Raw genomic sequence first — 12,465 nt, forward strand, 5'->3', positions numbered from 1 at the left:
AAAAGTAGAAAGATTGAGAGTTCGAACAAAAGTTTGAGAATGAAAATGGATGGCAAGAAGAAGACGACGATGATGTGCTTGATCATGATGATGGTCATGGGAATGGTGGTAGGGCAGGGTGGTACTGGTACTGGCACTGGTGGTACAGGTACGGGTGGTACTGGTACTGCTCCCAATCCTATTCCTTTCACTACTTGCTATACTAGGTGCATGTTTTTTTGTATGATTGAACCCCAAAATGCTTGCACATGTACCTCTACATGCCTCAAAAAATGTCTTGACACACCACCTACAACAATGGCTACGGATATGGATGAACATGGGCAAAATCTTGGCTATTGCAAACTTGGTTGTGCTACTTCTTTGTGTTCTAACATTGGCAAGCAACACGATCCGGGTATGTACTCTTTTCTTGTGTATGCTTGTGACTTAAAAAAACGTATGATATTTGAAAAAGAATGAGATTAGGGTTTTTAATTTACTATGGTTCTTTTTCGTTTAATGTGGTGATGAAGCAGATGTAAATGTTACATAACAGGATCAACTAAACAAACGGAACATGTGTTATATTATTGTTGCTTTGTGTTCATTTGTAATCTAAAGGTATATGAACACAAAGGTGACATATTTAATATTTTATATTTGTTTTAATTTCTGAATTGTGTTTTATATGATTGTTTTTCAGAGGGAGAAAGTATGGGGAAGTGTGTGGATTCTTGTTCTAACAAGTGCACCATGAGCTATTAATGGTCACCTCAATTTGGAGATCTTCATTTTCTATGAATATGATTGTGATGGTTAATTTTGAGCTTCTTGACTATGTAATAAACCATTACTTATTACAATAGTTTTAATCATCCGTGTGTTATGATGAATATCTATTAAAGATGGTAGTTTTGAGTTCGGGTTTTAGAGTCAGAAATTTGAGTGAAAATACATAATTTTTAATATTTAATGTTTTATTGTTATTCTGATGAGTTTGTAATCGACACATTTTAATCACTTCAACAGATATTTGTGATAACTAAGTCGATAAACCTATAAAAAATATCATATAGTAATTGTATTTGTTAAGATTTTTTTTAAAAGTCAAATTAATTCTATAAAATAAAGACAACCATCAATTGAGGTAAGCATCTTTCCATTTCTTTTTTATACAAAAGAAAAACACATGAATTATATTTTCTTATGGCTACAATAAGATTCTGTCTATTCAAGAAAACAATAAATTAATTCTAACTTTAAAAGTTGTCATAAATGTAAGTTTGACTTGGGTTTACCGAAAATTTATATAAATTGACTTTTTTATTAAATAATAAAACTTATGAATTGACTTTTTTATTAACTTGTGTTGTATTAGCTGTGTACCACTCACAAGTAAACACATTGATGTCAGTGTAGATAAGATGCTACCTAAAATGTTATATATAGTAATTAATAAAACTTACTTGTACTTTTAAACCTTCACATAACACACACAGAAAACATTTCGGTTTGCTTTTAAAGATATAAATAATTCATAGCAGGGTTGCAAAAGTCGTTAGACGGTCTCTATTCGGATTTGAGAGCACTCGGAAAATACTCGGCGTAGACGGAGAGTAGTCGGGGAGTAATTGGTCTGGACAAGGAGTACTCATGCCTTGACAACTTAATTTGTAGCGAGTGCTCAGCCTTCGAGACCTTGTTTTACAACCATGAGTCATAGCTCTCAACATGTTTGTTAACTAGCTAATTGAAACTCGATCAAATACGGCTCGTCCAAGTTCAAATACAAGTTAAAGGTAGATTGTCCATTGGTTCACTCGAATATAATACAATATAAAGTTGCTTGATCGTATGATTTTTCAAGCACATCCTTGATCTGTTGTTTCCTTTCAATGTACATTTGTATATTGATCATCGTTTCTTATCTATTATTTTGTTTCATATTCAATTATTTAAGATTATATGATTTTGTTTTGTTATTAACTTGTCATTTCAGACTTTTATACAAACAGGATCATACAACTTAATAAAAGCTAAAAACACAAGCCCCCTCGTCTGACAAACACGCGTAGTAGAGTCAATTCGACTCATATAGCTTTTAACCCCAATTGAAATAAACATTGACACGCCGTTGAACACAAAACAATCCTTCTGATGAACACTTGCACGATGATAAATGCACGCAACAGACACGCTTAGTAGAGTCAACTCGACTCGTATAGCTTTTAACCCTAATTGAAATAAACCCGTTGAACACAAAACAATCCTTCTGATGAACACTTGCACGATGATAAATGCACGCAACAGAAGCCCTGTAACCGTTAGATTGATTAGGGTAATTATTTGTATTTACTTTTGTAGTAGAGTTGAAAGCATAATACTGAAAGTTTGAAAGCTTGCCAAACAGGAGCCCTATAACCATTATAAGATATTTCTACAACCACAATAACAAGTGAATTTTAAGAAAGAAAACAAAAAAAAAGGTGTTGGTAAAAACATCACTACAAAGTGAACTAAAAACTCAAGACTAATAATAAACTGAAACTCAAGTTTATATTTAATGTCCCTCAACTACACCACCCTCAAATTAGATGGTTCACTCCTACCTTTTCCATCCATAGCTACCTAAAAAAATAGAACCCGTTTATAAGTATATTGGTCGAAATTGGCAAAAGACCATAAACAATGATCAAATAGATAAAAGAGTGAATTTCAAGGATTGTCCTTTATCTTTATACCCATTTTCAGGCGCTGTCCTTTATGTTCAAAATTGACGAGTTTTGTCCTTTATGTTTTCATATCATACACGTTTTGTCCTTTAGGCCTAACCCAGTTAGTTTTTCAGTTAAATTTGGTCATGTGCTTTGCACATGAGGGCATTTTTGTCAATTCAAAGGTTACAGAAGCTTTGAGCTATAAATCTGCCGTTGAACTTACCTTTGAATTGACAAAAATGCCCTCATGTGCAAAGTGTACGACCAAATTTAACTGAAAAAACTAACTGGGTTAGGCCTAAAGAACAAAACGTGTATGATATGAAAACATAAAGGACAAACTCGTCAATTTTGAACATAAAGGGCAGCGCCTGAAAATGGGAATAAAGATAAAGGAAAATCCTTGAAATTCACTCATAGATAAAATACCAACAAAGGAAATTAAGCGAAATCAATTATTTACCGGCAATAAGATTGAAAATTTCACACGCGCCCAACCAAATACAATTTAGGCGGATGGCTTTTCTGCGCTATCCGGTCCCCACTCTTCATCAGCCTCATGACCATTAACAAGTACGGCACCATCTGAAGAATCGTTATCCTTAGCAGCATCTACCTCTTTGACTTCTTGACTCACCTCTTCTTCACGGTCTTCGCCATCAACAAATTCTTCCTCCTTTACGCTATGTTCTGCATCCTGTGTCGATAAATGAAAAATTGTAATTAGATAATATAAGAAAAACCTTATCTAGGTTAGCAAAACGTTGAGAAAGAAATGTACCTCATGATCCAATTCTCCGTTTTCAAGCGGTTCCTCATCATCCAACTGCATGTTTTTGAAAGTTTCGACTAACGTGACATGTGATTTATCAACGTGGTTCACATACTCCGCTGCAGGAAGGTAATGGCCCCTACAGAAAAATTAGACGAATGCAAATTTTAAATTTCATTTAACGTATTCATCAACCGCAGCAAAACATGAGAAACATAAATATATTACGGTTCACGAACTTTAGTACCAGAAGACAAATAGTTAACTAAAAGTACATAACAATTATAAGTAACCTTGTTTCTGCAGCATGGGCTTCAACTTCGATTGCAAGGTGCCAATCCTCAAACATATTTGGGTACTCATCGGGATCTGCTAAAGACTCTGCAGCCTTTTGGTTAACCTGCGGTTTAATCATGTTACACATCTCGCCCAAGATGATATATTTTTATATAGCGAGAATGAAAAAATAGAAAATAAAGAATAACCTTGTTAAGGTCTTTTCTCCAAAGGGCAACTATTTCGGAAACCTTGCTTGGAAGATAAGATCGTGCCATCAAAGCAGCCTCGGGAATCCTATTGCTGTAAAAGAATAATTTCAGAAATGCCATTAGGCTTGTAAATGAACCGAACGAACACGAACAGAGGCATGTTCGTGTTCGTTCATTTAACTTTAACCGAACACGAACATATAATCAAACATATTTTTTGTTCATGTTCGTTTATTTAAAAAATGGGCATGTTCGTGTTCGTGCGTTTAAAACCTAAACGAAGAGTTCACGATGCAAACGAACCAAACGAACACGAACAAGTCCTTGTTCGTGTTCGTTTGTTAATAAATATATGTGTTCACGAACTGTTCATGAACACTTACCGACCGAGATTTTATGTTCGTGTTTGTTTGTTAAGGAAATGAACTTGTTCGTGTTCGTTTGTGTTTGTTTGTTAATTTAATGAAAACGAACGATGATGAACACACTGAGCACAAACTAATGTTCATGAACACAAATGGTAACAAACGAACATAAACAAATGTTCATGAACAAAATATATAACACACTCACACTTATTAAATATTCTATTTGTCAGAATTTTTAAAGTATTTAAATAACATATAAAAGCTAAAAACACTAATGAACTATCGAACACAAACGAACACGTTATCGAACGTTCACGAACATAAATGAACGAGTGCGCCCTCTGTTCATGTTTGTTCATTTAACTAAACGAACGAAATTTCTTGTTTGTGTTCGTTTGTTTAATAAACGAACGAACACAAACGAACTTCCCGCCTAACGGTTCACAAACTGTTCGCCGAACGTTTGGTTCGTTTGCAGCCCTATAATCACGAACATAAACAAACTTAAACTAACATAATTTAACAAACAATAAACAACACAATTGAACAAACATAAACGAAGTATGAACATAATTGACTAAACATCAACGAACATAAAGTAACTTTTTACATAAAATAGTAATTAATTATGATGAATTCCATAGGAAAACCCAATTTTATTACTAGAAAGCTAATTAATAATTTGTTATATTTATATAAGTATTCCTTTTATGTTTAATATCTATGTAAATATAACTGCTTATGTATTTAAACCGAATCGAACATAGATGTAAGGAAATAAACATAAATGAACAAACATAAACGGACGTTCACAAACATAAATGAACGAACTAAACATGTGTTAATGTTTGTTCGTTTAATTAAATGAACAAAAATTTGTGTTCATGTTCATTGAATATATATGTAAAAAACATAAGGACTCACCTGTCAACCAATAACTGTAGGCAGTCTTCTAATTTACCCAACATAAACAAACAAGCAAATGCAACATTATTCTTTCCATTCTCTTTTGCAAGAGATGCAAGCGTCGAAATTCCTTCAGCATCTCCTAAAGAGGAATAGAGTAGTAACAAACCACTCAAATCATTTGCATGTTTCAAACAATCCTCAGCCATGTCCAACTGCAATACGAGAGTTCTTGTCATCGTGAACCAATTTATATGGTCTAAATATTTAATATCTTGACCAGAAATTTGTTTCATTTGTGTCATTCACATATGTAAGTTCATATTGTATTCCACAATATATATACACACACATACCAGTCCACTGGACATAGCCAGTTCACCCAACTGCTTCCATTTTGACTCGCTTTGAGCTACCAGCGCAATATCCTGTACACATTAAAACAAAAGTTATCATCATGATTACAAATGAACCGATATTTTTTTTTTCTCTAAGCTGTCTAAACATAGTATTTCTTGACCTTTGCGATCTCTAGTTTACCAAGCTGAATGGCTAGCTCAAATTTATAGTCGGGATCTGTAGAAACTTCCAACGCCTCTTCAATCATCCCTCGTGATTCCAGAAACCGAGCAACGCTGTAAAAGGAGCCATGCATTTTATTAAGATTCAAAAACTATACGTACAAAATAAAAGATTAAAAGGACAAGATATTTGAAGTCTTACCTATTATGATGTTCCTTTGGAATTGACGGCAAAAGTTCACTAGCGCGTTCAAGTTCTCCACGCATCACAAGTGTTTTGTACTCAATCAAAGTGAGAAGCAAGGTGTATCCAATGACACTAAAATGTAAATAATAAGAAAAATAAGATAAAATAAATGATGCTTAATTCATTATTCACTGTATCTGCAACGATAATACTCACTTAAATTCTTTGTCGATGAGATAAACCCTGCTCTGATTAGCTAAATATCCTAGAAGATACATTGGTCGATCCAAATGAAACATTGTGGTTACCTGAAACAAACATCTCGCTGTTTGATGATTCATAATATTAAACAAACACAAGTAAATAAGATTTCTGTGACTGTGACAAGTAATAATGACGGACCATACCTCACCACCAACACAATAATTAAGCCTCCATGAAGAATTATTGTAGATAAAACAGTCACCAACCCACAATCCGGTTCTAACTCTTTCGTTCACTTCATAAAGAAGTTCAAATGAATCCTCAATACCTTGCTCATCTACAGTTTTTCCACTATCTAGATGTGCGGACACTACATCACGCTGCAAAAAAAAAAAAATAAGTTTACATCAGTCACATTTTTTTCAAAAAAGAGTAAAATGCTATTTTTGTCCCTGAGGTTTGGCTAGTTTTGCGACTTTGTCCGAATATTTTTTTTTCGGCGTCTGGATCCAAAAGGTTTGAAATCTTACCATTTTTGTCCGGCTTATTAACTCCATGCATTTTTCTCCGTTAAGTCAAGGGTATTTTCATCTTTTTTTGTTAACTTAAAGGGCAATTCAGTATTTTTCACTTAAGGACTCACTTGTACATTATGCTAAATGCTTGTACATAAAGAAAAAGATCGAACAGCTCTTTACGTCAACAAAAAAGACGAAAATACCCCTGACTCAACGGAGAAAATGGATGGAGTTAACGGACCGGATGAAAATGGCAAGTTCAAACCTTTTGGATCCAGATGCGGAAAACCAAACCTTTGTACGGAAGTCGCAAAACAGGCCACACCTCAGGGACGAAAATGGCATTTTACTCTTCAAAAAAAATCTACGGAAAAAGTATACAAAATAAGCTGATTTTATCTTACATTGTACTTTAATATATAGAATGACGAGTCACTGGCGATTGCTACAAGGTCGCCACTATCAGCCCAGTAAAGATTCTGAAGAAAAAAGACGAAAATTATGAAGTAGATCATAAACTGAAGCTAGCATGGTATGAATAATGAAGACTGAGATAACTCTTGTTTACTTTAACATTGACATCAATCCGTTGAATCAATCTACACTCAGCCCAGTCATAGAAACATATGAAATCATTCGAGCACATAGCTAGCAAAGATCCTCCAAATACTCGTTCAGCTGAAAAAGTTGGCCGGATACTCTTCTTTTCCTGGTTAAATACATCGGAGACACGAATTGTGATCGAGATTTGTAAATGACAGTTGCACTTTGCAGGTAATGTCTAATAAGATATATCGTACGGACCTGAAAAGATTTGTTGAATATTTTAATCTTGGATGTACTTTCCCTGGCAGCATATTCACCGTCGGATGACCAGACGATCTCTAATGCAGAGCCGAAGGATCTATTTCTCCATGCCAAAGCTGTATATATAATGTATTCACCGTCACCGCATACAACCACAAACCTCCCATTCGGGTTGTGCTTTAAGCTCTGCACAGACAATCACAAACATGAACGATATGGTGAAAACTAGTGAAATTCAATTAAAAATGTTCGAAACTTACTTGAGGGTAGAGATCACATGTTCCGAGCTCCTTAACAGCTAAAGGCAGCCTCTCTCCATCAGAAACCTGAAAAATTAAAGAATTAGAAAATGTGCAGAAACATAGCAAAGAAGAAACAACGATTTTATTTTATTTGATCTTCAACAAGACAAGATGCGTGTGGGCCCTAACCTCATAATCAGCTCCAACACTCTTAATGTTAACAGTCTGAATTTCATTATGTTTAGCCCATATAATTTTTCCACTATTGTCCATGCTAGCAACAGGCTCTTCACGCCCAATTTTCACCATTATCGTCCCTTCATCATATCCCATAACAATCCTGTAAACAGAAGTAATCAAACACATTGGTTCTGATAAATGAAGCATCATAAATATTCCAAGACGAACTTACCGCCGTGAACCTTTCATGCATCCAATAGCCCATACCCTTTCAAGCCCATAGTTTAACGTGTTCTCAAGTCTGCAAAAAAGAGTAAAGGTAAACATTAAAAAAACAAACATTTTGTTTTTTTAATACATTGTCAGATACGGGATGTACCTGTAAGTGGTTGAATGCCATATACGTACAGTCCCATCTTCCGAACCCGTAATTATAATCGGGAGCTCGGGATGGAAACAAACAGCCGATACATTGTGCGTATGACCTTCTAGAGTTTGTACACAGCTTTTAGTTTGATAATCCCATACCTGTTTTCAATTATTTACAACATTAGGCTCAAAATTTTCTAAAAATTTCTAGGCACAAAGCGGATAGCAAAAATTTAGGGCCGGCTTAAAATTTTCTAGGCCCAAAGCGTATAGCAAAATTAGGGCCCTTTTGTAAAAGAATTTTTTTTTGCTAAGGATCCTATTATTCATATATCATCTTTGTATATGCATAATTATAGATCATAAACCTCAATGTTAACAATCTCAAAACTAAAATTACCAACATATAATATATTTTGTTAGAATTTGAGGCCCTAGGAAAATGGAGGCCTAAAGCTCTTGCTTTATTTCACAATTCACACCCCCTTGAACCAGCCCTAGGCATATAATGCGTATAACAAAAATCTATAAACATAACTGACCTTAGCAGTGTGATCATCGGATCCAGTAATAAGATAAGGCTTATCTCCACCAGTAAAATAATCGACACAATTCACTCCTTTGAGATGGGCATCCAGCGTGAAGTTAGGATCAGGTGAACCAAGATTCCAAATCTAAAATATAAAAGAAAATAGATGTTAACTGTAAACTGATCAGTATCAGTTACTAGCAATAACTAATAAGTGATTCTATGATTGTGAGATAACCTTTATAGTGCGATCGAGTGATGCACTTGCGAAAGTATTAGTGTCTTTAGGATTAAAGGTGACTTGCATGACATAGTGAGAATGACCCTCGAAGATTTGAGTACAGAACCAATTTTTCTCCCAATCCCAAAGCTTTATAAGCATGTCATCAGATGATGACAATACATACGGTAGTGTAGGGTGAACCGCCACACACCGGATGTAATCAGTATGTGCTTCGTACACTTTGACTTTATCCATTGTGTTGTAGTTGTATACTCGGATAAACATATCATCTGCACCAGCAACAACCCACTGCTTGCGTGCTATAAACTTTGCTGATCTGACTGCAACATAAAATTCGGTTTTCCATAAGGCTACCACCATACATAATAACATAATAAATATTAAAGCCCGATAGTAGACCTGGTAGCTCGGTAACCTCAAATGATTTTACCATAACCTGCAATTAAAAATTACAATGTATGTCAGTCACAGAGTGAATACAGAAGTATATAGGTAATGCCTAGTTGCCTACAGACGTAAGAGATCAATCAATCAATCAATCAATCGTACCAGTAAATCCCACAAATAGCAAAGCTACTGGTAGGGTTTGGGGAGGGCGAGATATAGGCACACCTTACCTCTATCCCTAGGGATAGAGAGGCTGCTTCCAGAGAGACCCCCGATACCAAAGAGAGAAGATTACTACTAATATGGGAATATGAATGCAGAAGACAAATGCGAGTGTGCTTCCATGTATTGCCATACAAATAACCATTCATGCTCTTACAAAGTTTTCCTTGTGTGTTTGACTGATTTCACCTTTAGAGTATTCCGATGTTATTTGCATTATGAAATGAAAGGAACACTGCAGGAAGACCTAATTTCCTTATGTACACTTTGTTCATAATTTCATATAACAAGATTATCTATAAATCAATCACGAGGAGGTAAAAAGTTTATCATCTTAACCCTTATGCAATGTTTATTTCCTTCTGGAAAACTAATAAGTCAATCAACAAGGAGGTAAAAAACGTAACATCTTAACCCTTATGCAATGTTTACTTCCTTCTGGAAAACTATTAATTCAACTTAAACTTATTATAAGTTTTGGCATTGCCTGACGTTGGATGACAATCATTCTTGGTTGTTAGTCTATCAAAATTTATTAGTGTGGCAATTCAAAACGCTACCAAAATCATATCAACACTTGTATTCATGCATTTGCTTTTTTCTGCCAGCAATATAACCGCACGCCTATAAAATGCCCAATGTGACCCCATGTCCTATGCAAGACGATGTAACTAACCCCCTTCACAACAAGAGAAAACTAGCATTCTAGAAAGACAAAAACACCCTAAATTTTGTGCTTTTCTGCTAAATCATCGAGGACTCCAGAAGAAGAAAAATGCACGTATGTTTACTTCAAATGTGCCAACTGTGTCCTATAAATGAATATTTATTAAGCTAGTCTCATACCTGGGTCTGGTAATCCCATATGCAGACTGTCCCCGAATACAAACTTGTTAGAATCCTGTAAAAAAACAAAAGCGCCATTACAATTAATACATGTAAACCATAGTTGTTAATAGCCATCGCCTCTTGTGCCTAGGCCCAATTTCCTAGCAAGGCGAGGCAATTGCGCCTTGAGTCAAGGAAATTGCGCTTTAATTCTCCAGGTGATGGTTCATGCGCATATTCCAGCAAGATTCCTAGATTCTTGAGAGTTTCCGGCCAAATTCTCTAAATTCTGGCAAGATTCCAGCTAAATTTCTATTTTATCTAATGAAAACTATTTTTCTACACTAATAAACTAGCATTTATAACTTTTGGTACTAAATTGACGATATAAAATGTTATATAATAGCTTTAGTTTTATTTTATTTGAAGAATCGTATTAATTTTCTATTATATAAAAATGTTTTAAGTTTTTTTGCTGTGCACTTTTTTTTCTCAGGCCACGCTTTTTTTTGCGTCTTGCGGCTAGGCCCCAGGCAAGACCTATGCGCCTTGAGTGCGCCTAACGCCTTTAATAACGATGATGTAAACACCTAATTACTAGCCAATTATCGTCCCTGCGCCTTAGGCGATTGCAACTATTAGTTAAAACAGCTACAGATCAATGCATATCCACTTCATTATAAAAAAACACCAGTAACCTAGATAAATTCAGTTACAATGAGTAAGAAGAGTATAATTACCATGGCTCCGTCGGATGCAGATCCACCGATTTTACTCTTTCGGATCTTTGAGCGAGTTTCCTCTGCCAAAACCACTCATAATTAGCATAACTAACTAAGTATAACTATTTACTTAAATGCTTAAAAACAAAAACAACGAGTCAGTACCTTGATCTCCAATCTGAGAGGCTGCCACATAACACAAAATGAAGTATCAGTAACCACACCAGATCCAAAATTTCGTTACAAATCTCAGCAAAACAGATAATAATGTGAATTGAACATTTGAACAAATGATCAATTAAGCGGAATCAGATCAACCGGATCCAAATCAAATAATAAACACACGCGAATCAAGTAGAATTGTGGACTTACCATTGTTAGGGACTAAATTAAGCGGTTTGATGGAGAAACCGATTGTTGATGTGATAACCCTAGGGTTCGAATAGAGGATCCGATCGGACGACCCGAATCCGATTAGAGATTTAGAGCGATTGGAGAGAGATGAAAATGGAGATCAAATCGCGTAACAGCGAACAAGGGAGAGTGAAATAGGGTGCAGTTATAGATACAAAAAGGAAGTGTGTATTTTTCTGTTTTCATGGTCTTTTCTTCTAATGTTTTTACAGTTTTGATTGTATTTTACCTTTTTTTTTACAGGTTTAATTTCAAATTTGAAGTTTTTTTTTACATCATGACGAGGTATGACCCGGAACGGCTAACCCGACCTGGTCATTACTTATTATTTTATTATAAATATACAATTACATATGTTTATTCTAAAATGTTCTATTCTGCATTGATAAACCATGTAACCAAATCCCCAATCTTTTGGGAGGATCATGCAAATCCCTAAACTATCGGATATATCCTAGTTTAAGGAAAACCCTGATGGTAAACTATAAATAGAGGTAAACATCATAGGTATTATTATTCGGATCTCGTTTACTCTCTCTCTCTCTTTACACATACATTCTTACTCCCACAAACCGAGACTTATTCTCACGCCGGATGGTGGTTACATGAATAACCCCATTCCTGTAACGAGTCCTAACGGTGTTCTGTTTTGCAGCTAGCTGTTCGGATCGCCAAGAGTTGAAGTCCTAGTCGGATACTACCGTGAAGGTCAGTGTTTCTTCATTGGCGCCATCCGTGGGACCATTCGGTAACATCTGTGAACTTAGACCCAATGGCAAGCGATCAGAACACGGCAACAACACCAAACCGAGCAATAATAACCAGTAATCCGTTGTTGATGACGAGCTCTGTTGTTAC

At 35.3% G+C, this 12,465-nt stretch overlaps 1 protein-coding gene across 1 annotated transcript; it reads right to left on the reverse strand.

The window, feature by feature from the left end:
- Positions 1-2,366: 2,366 nt before the first annotated feature.
- LOC110880122 (coatomer subunit beta'-2) lies at positions 2,367-11,774 on the reverse strand. The gene is made up of 25 exons (XM_022128693.2): positions 11,566-11,774; positions 11,359-11,379; positions 11,212-11,273; positions 10,490-10,544; positions 9,434-9,470; positions 9,029-9,354; positions 8,804-8,935; positions 8,272-8,420; positions 8,125-8,193; positions 7,902-8,052; positions 7,731-7,796; positions 7,468-7,656; positions 7,232-7,372; positions 7,068-7,142; positions 6,349-6,525; positions 6,158-6,249; positions 5,957-6,073; positions 5,754-5,868; positions 5,590-5,661; positions 5,252-5,448; positions 3,957-4,050; positions 3,765-3,871; positions 3,481-3,610; positions 3,163-3,396; positions 2,367-2,610 (listed from the first exon to the last, which is right to left on the reverse strand). Exons 1-24 carry the CDS (start codon positions 11,566-11,568, stop codon positions 3,208-3,210), a joined length of 2,766 nt encoding a protein of 921 aa, XP_021984385.1. The 5' UTR covers positions 11,569-11,774; the 3' UTR covers positions 2,367-2,610; positions 3,163-3,207.
- Positions 11,775-12,465: the final 691 nt, after the last annotated feature.

The sequence above is a fragment of the Helianthus annuus genome, chromosome 9 (assembly GCF_002127325.2).
Source record: "Helianthus annuus cultivar XRQ/B chromosome 9, HanXRQr2.0-SUNRISE, whole genome shotgun sequence".
NCBI lineage: Eukaryota > Viridiplantae > Streptophyta > Magnoliopsida > Asterales > Asteraceae > Helianthus > Helianthus annuus.